Source organism: Meleagris gallopavo, chromosome 4 (genome assembly GCF_905368555.1).
Source record: "Meleagris gallopavo chromosome 4, MGAL_WU_HG_1.1, whole genome shotgun sequence".
In the NCBI taxonomy this organism is placed as follows: Eukaryota; Metazoa; Chordata; class Aves; order Galliformes; family Phasianidae; genus Meleagris; species Meleagris gallopavo.
In genome coordinates, this window is record NC_139407.1 from 57,141,812 (window position 1) to 57,162,251 (window position 20,440).

Consider the following 20,440-nt stretch of genomic DNA (forward strand, 5'->3'; position numbering starts at 1 on the left):
TTGACACAGTAGAAGGAAGGGATGCCATTCAGAGGGACCTCAACAGGCTGGAAAGGTGGGCCTGGGTGAACCTGATGAGATTCAACACAGCAAAGTGCAAGGGCCGGAGGAATCCCAGGCATCCATACAGACTGGAAGGAGAAGTCCTTGAGAGCAGCCCTACGGAGAAGGACCTGAGAGTCTTGATAGATGAAAAACTTAATATGAGCCAGCAATGTGCCCTTGCAGCTCGGAAGGCAAATGATATCCTGTGCTCCATCAGAAGAGGGGTGGCCAGCAGGGACAGGAAGGAGATTGTCCCCCTCTACTCTGCTCTTGTGAGGCCCCATCTGGAGTACTGCGTCCAAGTGTGGAGCCCCCAGTGCAAAAAAGACAGAGAGCTGTTGGAGAGGGTCCAGAGGAGAGCCATGAAGATGGTCAGGGGACTGCAGCACCTCCCCTGTGAAGACAGGGTGAGGGAGCTGGGCTTGTTCAGCCTGGAGAAATGAAGGCAGCGGGGTGACCAGGACAAGGGGAAATGGTTTTAAGTTGAGGGAGAGAAGATTTAGGTTGGATGTCAGGGGGAAATTCTTTACAGAGAGAGTGGCGAGATGCTGGAACAGGCTGCCCAGAGAGGCTGTGGATGCCCCATCCCTAGAGGTGTTCAAGGCTGAGTTGGATGAGGCCCTGGGCAGCCTGGTCTAGTGTTAAATGTGGAGGTTGGTGGCCCTGCATGTGGCAGGGGGATTGAAGATTCATGATCCTTGAGGTCCCTACCAACCCTGGCCATTCTGTGATTCTGTGATTTTCAGTTTTTATTTACTGGCTTTGATATCCTGATTTTCTCACAGTAAGTTAGCCTACAGATCCCTAGCTTGCAGTTTATGCTAAGCTCAAAGCAACAGGAGATGTTCAGTGATGAGAGCAGTCAAGCGATTTTATTTTCAACAGTTGTGACTGTAATACAGAGAAAAATAAAGGTAAGTAAACTGCAAACCAGAGACAGCATGAAAACTTCAATTAAAAGAACAAGCATGGAACATTGTGACATATAAAGCAAATATTTATAATTTTATAATATTTATAATACTGTCACCCAGTAGCATCTAGAAGCGTTACGGAGCCTGAGCAAATGTTTACACTTGCTGGAGTAACCGCAGAGGCAAAAGGACACGCAACGCTCCCCACACACAGCAGCCGCCGCACAGCGACGTTCCGCCCGCTGCCCCTCAGGCATCACCGGAAGCAGCACCCCAGGCCCCGCCCCCAGGCCCCGCCGTGGCCCCGCCCCGCGCCTGAGGGAGGAAGCGCGCAGTGCTGCCCCCACCATGATGGCGGCCAGCGCAGGAAGGGGCGGTGCTCGGGGCGGAGCGGCGGCGGCGCCGGCGGGGAGCGCGCAGCGGCGCGGCGGCGGACGGCAGGGACAGCGGGATTCCCGCGGCTCCTGCGCTGCCCGCGGCGCCCGGCCGCGGGCTCAGGCGCGGCCGGGCGCCGCGGGCAACGCGGGGGGCGCCGCTTCGACCCCTTTCCGGCCCTCTCCCCGCCGCCGCAGCCGGATCGGGCCCTCGCAGCGGCGGCCCGCCGGCGGCCCCGCCCCCTCCGTCCCCTTAAAGGGCCCGCGGGTGCCGCGCGCGGCTCTGCCAGTGCTCGCCTCGCGCCGATGGCGCCGCTCTCAGCTGCGGCGCTGCTTCCCTTCTGGTCGCCTCTCGCTTCCTCCCTCCGTTCCCTTTCGCTTCCGGGGTCACAGCCGCCGCGGCCGCCGCTCGGGAACCAGCCCCGTCCCGGGGCCCGGCCGGGAGAGCCGGCCGCCGCGCTCCCCGCAGGCTGCGCCGCCCCGCCGTCCCCATGGCCAGCAACCCTCAGCCGCAGCCCCCGCCGCCGCCTCCCCCGCCGCCGCCCCCGCAGCAACAGCCGCCGCTGCCGGGGGCCGGGGCCGGCGCCGGGAGCGGCGCGGCGGAGCCGGAGCTGGTCTCCATGATCGTCAGTCACCTCAAGAGCCAGGGGCTCTTCGACCAGTTCCGCCGCGACTGCCTGGCCGACGTGGACACCAAGGTGCGGGCGGGCGGCGGTGCCCGGGGGGCTGCCGGCTCCGCTCCCCGGGCGCGGGGTCGGGCGGGACGGAGGCGAGGGGCGGCTGCGCGGGCCGTTGGAACTCGCGCCTCCTCGACTGTTCGCGGGGCGAAGCTGAGGCCGCGTTCTCGGAGGGCGGTGGTGCGAGCGCGGCTGTTGGTGCCGAGCCGTTCCGGCAGCGCGCGTTAAACGCGTAACAGCCCTCGTAGCAAGCCGGGAACGGCCGCTGCCTGCGGCTGGCCGCCGTGAGGCCTCCGGCTACTCTGGAGAGCTGTTCGTCGTCCAACCTCTCTGTTCTCTTGTGCTTTGTTGTTTTTTTTTCCTCAGCCTGCCTATCAGAATTTGAGACAGCGTGTTGATAACTTTGTTTGCAACCATTTGGCCACTCATACCTGGAGCCCTCATCTCAACAAGAACCAGCTGAGAAATAACATTAGGCAGCAGGTTCTCAAGTAAGTGGTACTTCTGGGGTTTCTGTTGGAATACGTTTGTGCTGTGTGACAGCTACCTGAAGCTGTAGGTCAGTTGTAAGCTGCCTTTTTTCTTTCAAGAGACTTCTAGTTAAGCTTTTTTTTTTTTTTTAAGCAAACAGTGGTATTATTTCAGTTAGCACTTTGTCATCAGCATTACTCAGAGTTAGGCTTCAAATGTTATTTTGAGTGATTGGAACTTATCTGGTGATGGAAGGCTTGTTTCTGACTTGGGGTGTGAGATCCCAGCTGAGGATAATCTTTACTATTTCTTAAAAATAAATAGTAATAGTAGTAGTATTTTCCATTACCTGATTTTGAACTAAGGGCAATTGATAGAATTTGACAGATAAAGCCCTGCAAAGTGCAAATCACAAAACACAAAACTGGATGTAAATCTGTCTAGAGGGAGAAAAGCTTTTGTGGGACTGCTCTTACATCAAAATGATGTCATGCGCTTATCTAATGCTTGGTTGTTTCATGTTCTGTTAGTTTTACTTCTTAAAAAGTAGTCATAAGAGGCACTGGGAAGTTTCTTCAAGTAGAGTGAGTTTTGTCACTGAATTGGGTCTCATACAAAGGATTTGTGAACAAATGTGTTCAGTTATGGTTTAGTGACTTTTGGTAACTGGTACAGAGGATCTGGGGATTTCTTAAACCAAGCAATGATGTCAAAAGACAGCATAATCTTTTATAAAGAGGGGTCTGGAGAAAACCCTAAGGTAAAAAGTTCCCTGTTGTCACTAATTTTGTTACTTAAGATTAAAGGTGTTCTATAAAGCTGTACAAACTCGTCTTGTGTGTCGCACTGTCTTGTGTGAAAAATGAATTAGAACAGTGGTGGCTGATTAATCTGTTCCACATGCTGTCCAAAATTTATTTGTTTTATGCCATGGGAGTTGATAAGATCAGATTCCTTCTTAATGTTTTTTCCAAAGTATACTTTTACAGTTAGTTAACATTTGTAGACATAACCAGTAATGACATAGCCACAGATTGTTCTGTTGTGCCATTTCAATTGGATTACTTCATTTCTTAGACTTTTTCTTAATTCATAAGGTGTTAAAACTGTGGAAATACAGACAGCTGACTAAATACGTACCTGAGTGATGTTCAGAAAACATTAGTGCTTCACTTGAAGTGTTTAGGAGTGTTTGCATGATATCTAAACGAACATATGTCATTAAGACGTTCTCCAAAAATCATTTTCTTATTAAATGTGAATGTAACTTTGTTCCAGGTCTGGAATGCTGGAATCTGGAATTGACAGAATTATTTCTCAGGTTGTGGACCCAAAGATCAACCACACATTCAGACCTCAGGTGGAAAAAGCTGTCCATGAATTTTTAGCAACACTCAATCACAAAGAGGAGGCAGGCCCCAGTACAGCTCCAAGTGAGGAGAAAACGGACACGTCTGTTGCAGTGCAAGGTATTCTACCTTTTCTGTTAGCAGTCTAGTAACAAAAGTTTGTTTTCATTAGGAAAGGGAACGTTGACTAGGTTTGTTGCTGGCACAGAATCATTGGTATCCATATTAGCAAGCTGAACTCCAAGCAGCATGCAATTATACTTGTGTCTTGCTACAATTATAAAGCTAGAAGGCAAGAGAGATGTCACCATGTATCACTTTGTCACTTCTACTGGAGCTTTAAAGGGGATGAATTTACTGTGGTGAGGAATGTTGGTCTTAGGCTCTGGCTCTGTAAGTATTGTATGGTCAAATGAAACATAGCTGTACGAAAAGAATGATTTAATTTTTTATCCTTTGGTAGATCAGAAGGGGTTATCTGGAAGACATTTGTGTTAATTCTGTCACTGTGTGCTAAGATTCTCTCGGGAGCTTAAGTTCTGCTGCAAATCAGCTAATCCTTAGTTTGTTTATAAACACATCAGTTTATTTGTTTTTTTATTTATGTTGCCCTGTATCAGCTTCTAAGGGCTTTGGCAGGTATTTGTCCGTTCTTTTTCTTCCTAAGAGACTCCACTGCAGTTCATCTACTTGTAACCAGACCCTTTATTTAAATCCTAGCTCTTTTCCTGTGGGGCCCGCTTCCTTTAAAGTAAGTGGGTTAACAAGCCAGCTGCAGCTCGCAGTGCTAGTCCAGTTAACCCTTTCTCATCAATCTTCAAAATTCATTTTAAGAGAATAGGAAAGCGATATGTTATTTTGATAGCTCTATTATTCTATGATCTGTACACTGAGTTCATTTCTGATGTCATTTATCAAGATACCATGGGGAAGAGATGTACAATTCTTGTGGCAGTATGCTTCTCCCTAACCTACTGATGATAAAGTTGAGCATCCTTCTCATAGACCATTCTTGCTGTTTCTTGAAGATTGTGACATCTTGTTCTTTATTTGAAATCTCTAGATGCAAAGTTAGTGAAATATTTTGGTTAATCTTATTTATCTTAAATGGAGTAGTAATTAATTTTTCTTTTGACTTTTTTAATGTCATTGTCATTCTAGCTAAATGGCTACTTCCCTTCAAACATTACTGTCGTGGAAAATGATAGAAACTAACTTAAACTGTTTTCTTTCTTCCTGTTCAAGGTGTTTCTACTACTGCTCCTAGTGGCAATGTAGCTAGTGATGCAATGTCCATTTTGGAAACAATAACTTCTCTAAACCAAGAAGCAAGTGCTGCCAGGGCTTCGACAGAAAACTCAAGTTCCAAGAACAATGACAAAGCTGCAAAAAGACTGTTATCTCAGCAGAGTGTTGATGGTAGCACTGAGAGAAACATGGAAGACATGCCAGATAAAGAGAAAGCAATTTCTGATCTTTCTGGAGAAGGGGCTGAAACGTTTGTGAAGTGTGAAGATTCAAATGAGCTTCCTTGCCAAAGTGAAGAAATAAAAAGTTCAACAAAGGATGCCAGTAGTTCATCTGTTACAATTAAAGATACAAGTAAAGAAGTACAACAGGATAGTGAAGATCAGAAGAGTAAACTAATAGATAAAAGTGAAAAGAAACCAGAAAGTGATAGAAGAAAAGAAAAGAAAGAAAAACTTGATAAGAAGAAAAATGATGATACTGCTAAGTCAAAAGAAGAGAAACAAGTGAAAGAATCAGAACCAGTGAAACAGTTAGTTCCAGAAAAAAATAGCAATAAACATAAAGCATCTGAAAGTACTAAAGAAGGTATGATATGGGCAATGCTCGCTGTTAAAATATGGATATGTTAAAGTGTATTCAGGAGCTGAATTAGAAATGTGTGTGGGAACATATCTTTTCTGCTAGTTCTGACATACTAGCCATGGTTAGCTCATGGCTCATCTCCTTTCACTAAGGTACATGAATCAGGAAATGTAGATCTTTTGATTCTTCAGGCGTTTTCCTCCTTAGGTATGTGTTATTCCAACAAGATCTCAGCACTTTAAGGTGTTAATCTTTTTTTTTTTTCCTTTGCTATTTCTTAAGACTTCGTTTTCAATGTTAAAATAACTTTTTTTTTTTTTTTGGTAAGAAAAGCTTCTCAAATACAATGGGCTGTATTACAACTTCTTTTTTTCTCCTTTGCAAGAACATACATCGCTAGATTCAGATACAGATGTACTCAGTGACATCACTGTCAGCTCTGTCCATACGAGTGACCTTTCTTCCTTTGAAGAGGAAAGCGAAGAGGAACCTGTGATTTCTGACAGTACTGAAGAGGGGGAGATCACATCAGATGGTAAACAATTAGATTGTTAATTGCAGTGGTAAAATCGCAAGAAATAATATGCAACTCTTTTGTAACTTGAGTACATTCTCTAACAAATTTGATGTTTTGCAGTATTTTGTGTTGTACCTGGAAGATTTTAAATTTGGACTGGTAGTGTTTGTGCAATCATGAAGGATGAATAGAAGATGTATTTTGAGTCTCTTTTTTGTAATAGTATTATATATATGCTAAATGTTGTACATATTACTTGTACTACAGTATATAATAGAGAACAGAACCACTTAAGTGATGGATATGACGCTTTGCAATGAGATTTTTTACCTTCCTTTTTGCCAGAAATGTAGCATAACACTGGAGTGATTTGTTAGTTTTCCTGCAGTACTGGTTGTACGTGGCTTGGCTGACTTTATTTTCAGAGCTTTAGATTTGCTTGTATTTCCAAATTCTACATGGTCGCAGCAGAAGAAATGTGAATTGATCTAGCTTTAAGAGTTGGGAAACGATAAACCTGTTCTCTGACTGGGTTACATTTTGTAGTCTTCTTTGTCAGACCACAGGTTCTTAATGATTTCTGCAGGTATTACTTTGAACTTATCTTTTCTGCTCTAAAAATACTCTGTAGAAGCACTCAATTCCTTGTATGTTCTCTGGCTTTTTTTTTTTTTTTTTTTTTGATGATAGATTGCATGACGTAAAAACAAGCCTGAAGTATGTTTCAAGGGTGTGAATGCTTTTTATGGTATGAAGCATAACTGCTTTTGCACCATCTCTGATAATGCTGATAAATAAAATCTATTTCTGTTTTACTCAAATAATACTACATTAGTGTAAACAAGTATGTTCTGTTGAAGTATTTTCAGCAAACCTATCTAGTTGAAGATTTTAAATGGTGTACAAATTTTTGGGATAAGAAAGAAGCTTAGTTTAATACACAGCAGAAGTAATATTCTGACTTACACAGTGCTGGAAGTAGCTAAATACTATAGATATAGTGCAACATGGTTTCAGGTACGAGGATTAAGCCCTTCATTATAATTTTTTTTCCTTTTAGCATCTTGAAAAATTTTTTTTTAGCTGAACAGTGTACATAAATTAATATATGTTCCAGGTTTCAGTACTTTAATGGTATTTTGAACTTTAACTATGTTTTTGAGGAAAGCAAGTTAAGTTTGGGGTGGCTTGTTTCTTCAGAAGTGATGTTGAAAGTACTGCCTTAATTTATTAATCTCTCTGTATACTTAAAAAAAAAACTTTTCAGATGAAGAGGAGAAAAACAATAAAAATAAGGCAAAGCCTCATACTAATGAACTGAGTGATGGGAGAGCCAAGCCAGTTCGTCATGCTTATGTTCGTAAGCCTTTTTTGTACTCCAAATACTTCAGTGATTCTGATGATGAACGAACAGTAGAGCAACGTCGCCAGTCCATTGTAAGTTTGAGTTTTGTTAGTGCTCAGTGTCTTAATTCCTTAAACGTTCCAGCACCAAAATTTCACTCCTTGGCCCTGATTTGTAAGGAGGATTTCAGTTTTGTTTTCTGTGTACCTCTGTCCCTTCTTCAGACAGTGAGAAGAGAGGTTTAAGTATGTTTCCTCTGGAAGAAAGCACATAAAACAGGAACCAGTCATTCTTCTAGACTTTCTACTATGTCTGAATGTGTGTTGCTATTAACATAGCATTCTTCGATCCAAGCTAATGCTGGGGACTTGTGGGTGTTGAGTAAGATAGGGTCTGTATTTTGCTTACGCATTTGAGGTTCATAGAGCTGGAAAAAAAAATAGTAGTAAATCAGTTATACCTACCGCTTTCTAATTATTTTATATCTGGGAAGAAAAAAAAAAAGCTGCAAGGAAACACCTATAAACTATATGGTTTTTTTTCTGCCTTTTTTTCTTTTACGTAAATATTTATATAAATTAGATATGTTTGTTTATTAAGAAGTATTGGTCTCTATCTGCTGTGTTGAGCAGCAGTGTAACTCTTTGGGAGTCAGCTAGTTTCACCTTACAGGAGTACTGTAAGATTCCATTTGCTTTGATGTAAAGCTTTCAAAGTACTATTAATTTTTTCTTTGCCTCAAGCCAAAGCATTCTGTTTTCTGTAGAATTTCTGTATATCTGTAGAATATTCTTTGACTTAATGATAAATTCTTTTCTTCCTTCTATACCTCCAGGCCAAAGAAAAAGAGGAGAGACTCCTAAGAAGACGAATGAATAGGGAGAGACTTGAAGAGAAACGTAAACAGAAAACTGCAGAAAAAACAAAGTCCCTGAAAAGTGGAAGTCAAAATGCTAAAGGTATGAATATTTTAACCTTTTCTTTTTTCTTTTTTCTTTATTTTTGGCCTGTTGTGGTTTAACCCAGCAGGTGGCTAAGGACCACATAGTCATTTGCTCGCTCCCCCTCTTCCTATTAAGATGGAAAAAAGAATTGAGTAGGGAAAAACTAGCAAGGTAGAACTCATGGGTTGAGATAAAACTATATACTAACATATGTATAGAGATAGAGAGACAAGAAGTGACAGAGAGAGAGAGAGAGAGAGAGAGATGAACTCCCACCCCCCCATTAAAAACTCCTTCTGCTTGATGTCATATTGTATGAAATATCGCTCTGGCCAGTTTAAGTCAGCTCTCCTGATTCTGTTCATTCTGAGCTTCTTAGGCCCTTTGCTATGAATAGCGTTGGTTCTGTACATTGTTTAGCAGCAACTGTAAACATCAGTGTGTTATCAGTGTTGTTTTTCTCATAGAACCAAAATGTAGCATCATACCAGACACTTTGAAGAAAACAATTACATCCCAGCTTGAAACTAAGACAAGATCTTATTTTAAGGGAAAATAAGGGTAAAATGATGACAATAGGCCTCTCTTCATTTCTCTTGAAAGTCCAATGTTTGAATAATCTGATTTCTGGTTTGAGTATATACATAATTAAATTACTGGATTACCCATGATTATATTGCTTGTATGCTCATATACGTTAGTTTTATACATTTAGTGTTCTACAGACATACTTAATTATTTCACCATTTGTGTATTAAATTTCAGGAAAAAGTGGCTTGAATTTGGAAGAATTGTCAGCAAGAAGTCTTGAGTCAAAAGCTACTGGTACCAGCATTAAGGATGTGCTTAAAGAACAGAAATTCTTAGAAAAAAAAGTAGCTTTGAGCAGAAAAAGAAAAAGAGATTCAAGGTATTTGCGTATTTAGTCAAAAGAGGTGAAATCTTCAAAAATTCATTTTTGTAGATTAAATTGTTTCTCTTCAACTTTGCCGCTGGCCTTACTTACTTAAACAGTTTCTTTCTAAGATACTTGGTTAACTTTATTACTAATAAGTATAAAGTTATGGCTGCTTAATATACAGCAACTCAGCAGCCTTTGTATGACTTCATATGCACAGAATGGTAATAAAAGGACATGAGAATGGAGAGCTGTGAGATGTTTGTGCATCTAGTAGAGAAGAAATGTGTGATATATCTCCATTAACTTCCATTTTTGGAAGTGACAGAGTTCCTAGTACATATTTAACGTTTTGTATTCTATCATGTTTGTTTTGTTGTTGTTGTTTTTTCCAAGCTTTTCATTACTACATTTTCATTCACTTACCTTATTTCTTGACCTCATTAAGGAAGTAAGATTTAAAAAACAACAACAACAACAAACTTCAGATCGAAAGTAGTGAAGCTAATTGACTGCTTGTGTATGTTTTTATAATTTGCACATATACATTAAAAAAAAAAATACATTTCGCACTGGCATGCTGGAATGTGCTCTGCAGTTGTTCCAGAAGAATGACTTGGCTTGCTTGATGTTCAGCTCACCCTGGTCTTTAATTTCATATTTCCTATTTGTACAATCATGCATATCTGTCTATGTACATGTGTAGATATAGTAAATGAGCCATATTTCTAAAAGAAAATATTTTTTCAGTTTTTCTTCTTTATAAATGGAGAGCATTAGGTTTTTTCTTTCTTTTTTTTTGTTTTTAAGAAAAATCTATTAACTATTTTACAGGGACAACTGTACTACTAATATTGTCATACTGATGTTCTCTGCTTTAAAGCAGTGTCGTCCAAAGGACATCTATGAAGTCAGTACACATAATTTGGACAAACTGTATAGTCAGAAGTTTTGTAACCATGTTCTCCTTCAGTATTTCAGTGTACGTTTATCTCATCTTCAGCTTTAAGAGCAGAAAGTTTACAAAGTCATGTTAGCTTTGAGTTGCTGTCTTTTTTTCTGATTGCTTATCCAAATACCTGTTTCAGGCATGCTGAAGATATTTGGAAAAAGAAATACGAGCCATCTGAAGATGATTCTAAGGAAGTGCAAAAGACAAATGAGGTATGTGTCTCTAAGGCTAATAAAATTAATTACAAAAAGAAGTACTATTATGATCTTTTTAATTGCAATTAAATTGTTTTTAAAAGGAAAGTTCGCTTTATAATGAAGTTCAAGGTCAAGCAGACTGTTAAATTCTGGGGTTTTTTTTTGGCTTTCCTACAATAGCAATCAGTTGAAATAAGATTAATTTTTTTCTCATCAATTCTTATTATAATAAGGGTTCCCTACTGCATTGTTTTTAATCTGCCTTCAACAATTGTCAGTCATGTAGTGAAGGAACTCTAACATCTGCCTACATATATTTAACTTTCTTTTGCAGACTTGTGAAAAAAATTCGTCAAAAGAATTAAAGCATAACCATGGCAAAACTGAAACCTCTAAACCACTTAGAAGACTTTCAGAATCGGTACATTCAGCTGAGGAAAACAAAACTGATTCTAAAGTGGAAAAAGAACATAAAAGAAAAATCTCCACATCTCTTCATACTGAAGGAACCCAACAGGACATTGAAACAAAGGACCCAAAAAGACAACTGGAAAGAGCAGAAGCCAATACTGATGAACTACAGAAGCAGAAAACCATATTTAAAAATGAAAAACACCCCAAAAAAGATAGTGACACAGAAATTCAACATATGAGAAACGCTGCCAAAAAAGAAGCCAAGTCTTACAGAGATAAAAATGAAAAGGAAGTAACAGCGTTAGAAGATAAACTTTCCTTAAAGCACAAATGTAAAGGAGATAATATTCATAAATCAATTGAAGATGTTGAGCTCCATTCTTCCGAGAAAAGTTTGAAAGGAGAGGATGGTGCTCAGAAACATAGTCAACAAATGAAGAATTCCTCAGATGACAAATCTGAAAGAAAAAGTAAACACCGAAGCGAACGGAAAATATCAGTAACGGGAAAAGATGGAAAAGGTATTTCTGATTCCACTTCAAAAGCTGAAGAGTTACTTCGTAAGGAAAATAAAAAAGACAGGCATCTCTCAACAGAAAAATCAAGAGCAGAATACAAGTCCAAAAGATCTCTGAGTGATTCTAGGCCACAGAAGGATTCTATAAGTGCCTCAAAGCAACTTGCTTCTGCATCGCACAAAAGAAGTGAAAGTTATTCAGAAGAAAAACATGAAATAAAATCAACTAATTCTGACTGTAATTTGAAACAAGAAGATGGTGTTCATAAAGACAGACGAAGATCTAAGAGCCTTGCAGAAGACAAAATTTTATTGAAGTCTAAGTCAAAGAGTCATAGTAAACAATTGAAAGCATCTGAAGCAGAATTACAGGAAAATTTAGCAAAACAAGATACTAGTCAGAAACTGGACAAAGATAAGAACGTGGAGGAGAATGATTTGGATAAGCAACACAATTCCAAAAATGAAGATAAAATATCTGAAGAGAGTGGTGCTGATTTTGAGCTTGAAAGTGGAATGCAGTCAACTCAGGGATCACAAAAAGACTCCAGTCACAGAGTTAAGTTACACTCCGGAGAAAGAGTATCTGTAAAAGAGAAATGTAGAAGTGATAAAGATTTGAGTAACTCCAAGCTGGAAAGAAAGTTATCTGTTGAAGGTCACAAAAGCAGAAGCATAAAGCACGGCAACAAAGAAATAAAGAAAAAGGAAGAATGTGCCAAAGTGGAGGATAAAGATATGAAAGAAATGGATGGTGGACATGAAAAAGTAATGGGCACCACAGTGACAGTGGATAAAAAACAAAGTAAAAAGGTACCCTGTGAAAACAGAAAAGGCAATATATCAAACCACAATTTGCTTGGAGAGGAGAAGCAATCAGTTGGTGTAACTGTAAGCAGCTCTCTTCCTGCTCCTCAGAAGCCAAATATGAATAGTAATGACGTGTGTTCTGGTCATGAAGGAGAGATGATGGAACTTGATTTGGATGAAAAAAAAGTACAAGAAGAATCTATAATGGAAGGAAAAGACATTTTAAATTCAGTCCAAGCCACAGATGCCAAATACACAGCAAAAGAAAAAATATTTTCTGCAAGTAAGGAGTTAAAACACAGCTTGGCAGATCTTGAAGCTTCTGAATTGAAGTTTCCGGCTGCAGTTGAAAAAGCTAATAAACAAGAAGATATCCCTAATAAGCAAGTTGGTGCCTTAGATGCTTTACCCAAACAAACATCTGTGGATGAAGGACTCCATAAAGAAGGAGCTTATAAAATGGGTGTTGTATCTGGAAAAAGTCATGGAATCTTACTGAATGCTCCCAGTAAGGACCGAACTTCAGAAGACAGCAGAAAACCAAAGAATCTTAAAACTGTGGTAAATTCTAATTCAGATAATGTTCCTTTAGCAATTAATTCTCCCAGAGAAGATGCTGCCGATCCTAAGTCCGTGAATATGGAAATCTCTGGTTTTACACGTTGGGGTAGTATGTCTAGTACATCTAAAGAAGAATGCCATAATTCAGATGGGACTTCTTTGTTTGAAGATGATGCAGCTTCAAAGAATGATGCAACACAGGTTGTATACATGGAACAAGAAGATAGTGTAGTGTTGAGTTCTATTATGAAAGCTGGTGATGACAACACTAAGACAAACAATGTAGAAAAAGATAATGAGGCACCCCGTTCTGATGATCAAGTAATGGAAAACAGTGCAACAGGCTCACCTATTCAAGATAATGACAAAGCATCAAAATTAGAAAGCACTCCAAGAAGCAAGTTGAAAATAAAAGAGGAAAGCTTGAGGACTGGTGTGACTGAAGACTGTGGAGATGTACCAACAAAAGCACTTCTAAAAAAACTGAAAAAGAAAGAAAAAGAGTGCTTGAATACAAATTATTCCACAAAGGGAGAAAGAAGCACAATGATGGATAATGTGCAACAGAATGAGGTGCATGATACTTGTAATATGATACAGTCTTCTTCTGTGTTAACATCTAGAAGAGATCCTGAAGAAATAGTCGAAGACTCTGTTCCAGCTTCTGGGCAAGAAGGGAATAGCAGCGTAAAAGATAAAAATGAAAGCAGTGCTGTAGGTACCAGTGCAGGAAGTGGTAAACTTAGTCTATTGTACAGCAGTATACAAACAGTTCCAGCCACTGTGATAGGAACTAGCACAGAAAAGATTGAAAGCACTGTAGCGGCCTCTAGTACAGGAGAAGAAAGAGCTGAAGGTGCATTACATTCTGAAAAGGGAAGTGATGCTACAACCACTTGCTCAGAAGAAGAAAGTGAGATGGCATTAATCTGCACAAGCATAGAAGCTGATGAAGGTTTCACGACAGGCATATGGGTAAAAACTGGTGAGGGGAGTAGTTTCATTACAGGAACAGATATTGGTGAGTGTACAGTTACAGCAGCAGAAGAAGGAGGTGGCAGTGTCGTCACTGAAGGATTAGCAGAAAGTGAAAGCTTTCTGACAAGTACAAAAGAAGAAGAAAATGATGATTGCACTATGGTTGATGCAGAAGGAAGCAGTAAGGATTCAGTCAATGGAAGTGGAGTAGAAAATGAAGATAGTGTGAATAGTGCTGGAGCAGAAGAAAAAGATGATGCGGTAACTAGTGCGGGCTCTGAAGAGAAACGAAAGACCTTGACTTGTGGAGGTGCAGGCAAATTAGAAAGTTCTGTGTCCTGCTTAGGTGAAGTGGAGAGTGATGGTGCTGTAACTAGTGCAGGTACAGAATCAGGTGAAGGATCAACAAGTGGTGGCAGTTCAGGTGGATTTAGGGGCAATATAAGAGCTGGCCAAGTAAAAGAACATGAAAGTACTGTGACTTGCACAGGTGCAGAAGAAAGAGGTCGTAACTTCATTATGTGTTCAGTAACTGGTACAGATGCCCAGGGAGAAGGTTCTGTAAGTGGGGCGTGTATTGCAGTGGTCACAAATAACAGTGCCACAACTGGAACTACTGGTGACAAATGTGAGGATACTATAAATGGTGAAAGTACAGTGACCAGCACAGGCATAACTCCAGAAGATGATGCTGAAATTTCAGTTCTCTGTACAGGACTAGAAGACAGCAATGAAGGTTTTGCAGTTTGTTTAGATACTGAAAAATGTGAAAGTGCAATGGACAGCACAGGGACAAAGGAGGAAGCTAGTATCACTATAGTCAGCATTGGTCCCTGTGATGATGAAGGTTTTGTGACTAGTACAGGCTCAAAAGAAGAGGATGAAGAAGGTGAGGGTATTGTGACCAGTACTGGAAGGGGAAATGAAGAAATTGAGCATGCTTCTACTTGTACAGGAACAGAAGGTGAAAATACACTAATTTGTATAGGTGCAGAAGAAGGTGGAAGTTCCATTATCTGCATAGTTGCTGAACAAATGGAAGCTGAGTCAGGACTGGCTGGCACAAATATAAATAAGCTTACCGTTGACAGCATGACAGATGTAAAGAAAGAAGCTAATTGTGGCACAAACTGCAAAAGTGCTAAAGGGATAGTTGAAAGCAGTGTAACCAGTGCAAGTGCTGATGATGAGGATGCTGTGGCTGCATGCATAGAAAAACATGAAAGTACATTGATTCCCCTAGATGCTGAGGAGTGTGAAGGCCCCATGACTAGTGCTATGATTCTGCAAGATAGAGGTCAGCCTGGTGCTGAAGAGCCTGAAAATGCCATGACCTTTGGCAGCGGAGAACTTGATGGCTCTATAAGTAGTGCCATTCCAAAGGAAGATGAAAATTCTCTTATTCCTGCTGACAGAGAGGAAAAAATTAAAGGTGATATCATCTCTACCAGTACAGTGGAAGGAAGTGATGCTCCATTACATTCAGCCATAGATGCTGAGGATGGTCCACTTACCATTGCAAGAGCAAATGAAAGTGGGGAAAGCTCTATGATCTCAGTCGATGTTGAAGGCACAGAGGTGCCAATGCCCAGCACAGCTACAGAATTTAAAGAAAGTGTGCTTGCTTTTAGCAGTAAACAGGACAAAGATGAGTGCACAATGATTTCCACTAGTATTGTAGAAGAATTTGAGGCTCCTATGTCTAGTGCCACTATTGAATACAATGATCAGCTCCCCTCTGTGAAAACAAAAGAAATAAATGAAAGTACTGTGGTTTCTATAGGCACAGAAATATATGACATTCCCATGCCCAGTGCATCCAGTGCAGGAGAAGATGATGAAAGTCATCCAACTGCTAGCAATAAAGAAGAAAAAGATGAGTGTGCTATGATTTCCACAAGTGTTGTGGAAGAACAAGTAATCCTGATGTCAGATGAAGTTGCAGAGGAGACAGTTCAACATATCTCAGAAACAGAGTCTAAAAATGAAACAGTAATGATCTCTACAAGTACAACAGAATGTTTTGAAGCTCCTATGTCTAGTGTAGCTGTACAAGATGAAAGTAAACTCACTGCTTCAGAAACAGAAGGGAGATATGAAGCTGCTGTGATCACCACGAGTATGACAGAAGAATGTGAAATAGTCCTGATCAGTGCAGCACCACAAGCTGAGGATCAACTCCTTGTAGCAGAAAGAGATGAAGAGGATATCTCTCCAAATGCATCAGAGGAATGTAAGATTGTGGAAACCACTGCTACTGTAGATGAACAGTTTGAACTAGCTGCTTTCAATGCAGATGCAAGAGGCAAAGGTTCTGTGATTTTTGTGGGAGAATGTGGAGGTCCTATGCTGAGGGTTGCCACCAACAGTGAAGATCAGGATGCTGCTTCAAGTATAGGAGATAAAGAAGGGGCAGTGATTGCTCTGAGCACAATGGAAGAATGCGATAGTCTCTTCACATTTACTGTCATAGAAGAAAGTCAGCTTGATGCTGAGAGTTCAGAAGTAAAAGACAAAAGTGAGGAAGTTTTTAATACTGCTAACCAAATTGAATGCATCCTATCAACTGCGGGCCCAGAAAAAAGCGGTAATTCTTTGCTTGTAATTGGTCAAGAGAATGAGACCCATGAAAGTGTTGTGAGGGGAGCATCAACAGCATCTCAGATGACTGTAGACAGTGAAATCACAGAACCAGAAGAAAATTCAGTCAATCTCATGAGTGTAGATGAAGCCCTTTGCGTGGAGATTAGTACGGAGACTGCTGTGTGCCCAAGTCCTTCCTCAGAGGTAAACGAGGATGATGAACAAGCTGAAGATGTGTTGCATGAGGACGTAACATCAGAACTCTCTTGCATCATTTCGGAAGCATCAGTAAAGGGTGAAACATTAAGGGATATAAACTGCAACTCAAACGTGCTTTTAGAAAGTGACTTTTCTGAAATAAGGACTCCATTGCCTGGGGAACGGTCTCCTTCCTTAGTTTCTGCAAATGAATTAACTGTAAATAACCACAGTGAAGAGACTATAGAAGCAGAATTGGGGGAGAAAAGTGATTGTCCTGTGTTGCATGTAGAGGAGCTATATGGCAGTGATGATAAAATGAACTTGGTCAAAACAGATGATTCAGGAGTTGAAGTTACTTTTCAGAAAACTAATACAACCTTTAATTCAGGTAAGGATTTCTGTGGGGTTTTGTTCTCTCTTGAGTTTGTAGATATCCTCAATAAATGCTTTTTACTGTGACTAGAATTAGCAGTAACCTAGGCTGTTCAGATATATCGGACTTTGTAGCTTGCAAAATATTTGCTAATTGTGAATTGATGAAAAATAGTTAAGCGTGTAATTGTGTCTATCTGTGTGACTAAAGAAATTAGTATCTGGTGTGTTGAAAGAAATGTTATTAGATTGCAGAATTGTTATTAAATGTATCAACTTAAAATTATGAGCTAATATGTTGTTTGCAAGAGGTTTTATTACCAATGTTCAGAAATTCAAAAATACTTTTATAGGAAGGAGGATATATTTTATTTAACCATATGTTCAGCACTTTAAAAATGGCAACTTTGTAGTGATCTTTGAAGATCAAGAATGACCCTCCTTAATCATAACTGCAGACTTTCTCAGGACTTTTAAAAAAAAAAAAATCATCATCATAATAATTTAGCTTCAGTCTCTTTATACAACCATAGAATGGCTTAGGTTGGAGGGTTCATCTTAGGTTGAAGTTCATCAATATGAGAATATGATGACATAAAACATCATGTTTTATTTCTAGTTCCATTTTTATTAAAAGGTTATTACTTCAAGTGAATTTGCATGGTTGCAAGTTCCTTAAAATACCACATAATGAACATTTTTCTGTTTTCAGCCTTTCTTATTCTCTAGATTAGCTGCAACACCAGGTTTAGGAAATAATAAATTCTTTAAAGATCAAGTTCACTGTAAATTTTGGAGAAATTAAATGGTAGAAGAATCAGTAGATAAATGTTCTTATCTTTGTGTACACCAATGGGAATGGACTGCTGTTCAAATATTTATTTTTATAGGCTTTTCCTTTTCCTGTTTGGCTTTGCTGTTGTTTCAAAAATGCACTAAAATGTTATGGTGTGAGTTTGTTTTATTCTCTAGTTGCCTTCGCTTATAAAATAGGTGCCCAAAATAGCTGTATAGATCATACAAAGTTTATGTCTGCATGGCTTGCTTTTCAGATGTTGAAAGCATGTAGTTCCCATACGGAATTAAATGGGTGGGGTTTTAAGGTTTTGTGAAACAACCATCACTGACAGGAGAGGTACTGAGTCTATGGAAATGGGATAATTCCAGTGGTTGTGGTTTTAGAGCTTATGGGTTTAGACCTAATTGTCACTTAAAGAAAAAATATTATTCTTAGGATTAACTTGTACCTATGCATTCATTCATACAGCAGTAATTTGCTATTTAGAATTGGATCAGAAAATCTGTTGATGTTTTTAATGGAAAAGCAAGGAAAAGAAAGTGAAGTCAGAAGTCATAAGCAAGCTAGTAAACCCTGACAGCCTATATTCACCAGTCTTCTTGTTTTTAAGGAAAACAGAGAAGTACGTGTGTTCTTGCAGATGCTGAGTTATTCTTTTGAACTGGTTTGCTGCAGACAAACTTGCTGTAGTTTCCATTGCCTACAAGATGAGGCTGTCTTTGCATGTTGTGCTTGTGAGATGATGCTAAACGATAGTGTTCTACTGTAGCTGAATACGGTACTTTTAGTACTGAGCTAAATACAGTGTAATATAATTGAATTATTTCAACGTGTTTGTATTTCATTAGGCAATAATGGAGCTTTACCAAAGTTGGCAGAAGAACTAGAATTTGAAACTGACTTGAGAACTGAAGAGGTATTTATGATATTTTGAATTTCTTCACTATTTCTTGCATGGTTTTAATTTCTAAGATTTCTTACTAAACCTTTTATTTCTGTTCAATAAGAACTGCAATTGAAAACTTTCAAAGGGTCATTTTTTCAGAACTTTCAGCTGTATTCTTTTAAACAATTGGCATTAAAGTTGTGTGATGTCCATGTTATTCTGTGGTAGAACCAATTCCCTTCCTTAGCTGTGTTTCCTTCTATGACAGTGACATCCAAGATTGCTTTTCATTAGAACTAGTCATACTGTATGCTTGCTTGTGATATTACTTGTAAAAATAATTATATGTGCCTTAACACTTAGGTTTGGCAGTCACTGGTTTAGTGTTTTGAAGTGGTATACAACAAAATGAATAGAAGTGCATGTTTCACTTGGTTAAGAGTATGGTTCAGAAACTCACAAGCATCTCTAATAGGTCCACCTGGAACTTGCATAGGGATGCTGCCTTCAGCTCCAGGACAGACCACTTCAGTTTTTCTGAATCAAGCCTGAAATGCATTTCAGGAAAACCTGTGTCATCTTTGGTCTAGTGGGGTTTACTGATTTGAGTACCCCCAGCAAGTGGCTGTACTGTTTGCTGGGATAAGATGGTCCTACAGTCATTATGGTCGTATTCACGTGGCATTGTGTCTGAGTTTACAATGTCTGGATTTGACTTAATGCTATGTGGAGTTAAGTGTACTTATCCATGTACTTATACCATATAGCTGATCTACAGCTTGAATTAAAAAGTAAAGGGAAAAAAAGGCCCAAGTTGGGAAGGCTTCACTATACTTTGTTATGCTTTGCAGTTGCATATTTTTCTGTGTATGTGAACATTTCTATAATACTTATAGTGATTGGAACTCCTCTCAGAGTAGGAATTTGCACCTTGAATTCCTGAGGTTTCTCTTGAGATATGGTTAAACTAATTTGTTCTTACTGTACCAGCTTTAACTCTGAAGTCAAGCTCATGGTATTACATTGTTCAACAGTAATATGACTAATCTTTGTCAGTCTGTTATTAATATTTGTATTACTATCTTAAGAATGCTTTTGAAGACTTACACATCATAAAACAATAGTCATCATTATGTGAGGGAGGGGAATGAAATGTATTTGTACTAGATGTCTGTCATATTTTTTGTTTCCTTTTATCTTGTGTTTAGCCACCACAGCCTGAGAGTCCAAAAAGTGAAGTATATGTGGATCTTCATATTAAAGAGCTACAAAAAGGTGATTCTATAAATCTATTTCTAGATTTGAAAAATATTTTCTCTAGAGAGATTGAAACAAAGCCTACGGAAATCTTTTGTGACAGGCTTCTAGGAGTTCATGTTGCTTTGGAACTCATGTGCTGTTTGCATTTGGTCTGCAAGAAGGAGGGAGATGAATATATCTTCTACTAGGAAGTATTAAAAGAAAGGTGGAAAACATTGAGTATTTTAAAAAAAATAAAGTAGACTGCTGATGTTTTATTTGACAGTAATAAATATTTGAGGGAGGAAAAAAAGTTTGTTCAGGTGAGGTACAGAAACTTCCCAAAGAATGACTCCCTTCTTTCTAAACTTAGAATGTCCTTGTTTCTGGTGTTGTGAGAGGTGTTTTGGGGATGTGACAAAAGTAAGTGCTGTATGATCAAGTCAGAATTAACAGGAAGATTTTTATTTATGTATTTACTTGTTGCTGTTGTTCTGTCCTGCTCTCCAGAAGATTAAAGTGTTTGTGGTCATCCCATTGAAGTAAGTAGGTAGTCACCTTGCT

At 39.5% G+C, this 20,440-nt stretch overlaps 1 protein-coding gene across 2 annotated transcripts in view; it reads left to right on the forward strand.

Annotated features, from left to right (window-relative positions):
• The first annotated feature begins 1,310 nt into the window (after positions 1 to 1,310).
• Positions 1,311 to 20,440, forward strand: part of BOD1L1 (biorientation of chromosomes in cell division 1 like 1) — a 35,308-nt gene continuing 16,178 nt past the window's right edge. For both annotated transcript variants that reach the window (XR_014883217.1, XM_085223459.1), the window contains exons 1-12: positions 1,311 to 2,031; positions 2,377 to 2,501; positions 3,760 to 3,950; positions 5,076 to 5,666; positions 6,049 to 6,198; positions 7,448 to 7,617; positions 8,361 to 8,484; positions 9,235 to 9,379; positions 10,456 to 10,531; positions 10,851 to 16,968; positions 18,600 to 18,667; positions 19,846 to 19,912. Coding sequence is in view for 1 of the 2 variants with exons in the window: in XM_085223459.1 (XP_085079585.1) it covers positions 1,825 to 2,031; positions 2,377 to 2,501; positions 3,760 to 3,950; positions 5,076 to 5,666; positions 6,049 to 6,198; positions 7,448 to 7,617; positions 8,361 to 8,484; positions 9,235 to 9,379; positions 10,456 to 10,531; positions 10,851 to 16,968; positions 18,600 to 18,667; positions 19,846 to 19,912 (8,032 nt within the window). In the remaining variant the exon portion in view is untranslated. The remainder of the gene's footprint in view (positions 2,032 to 2,376; positions 2,502 to 3,759; positions 3,951 to 5,075; positions 5,667 to 6,048; positions 6,199 to 7,447; positions 7,618 to 8,360; positions 8,485 to 9,234; positions 9,380 to 10,455; positions 10,532 to 10,850; positions 16,969 to 18,599; positions 18,668 to 19,845; positions 19,913 to 20,440) is intronic.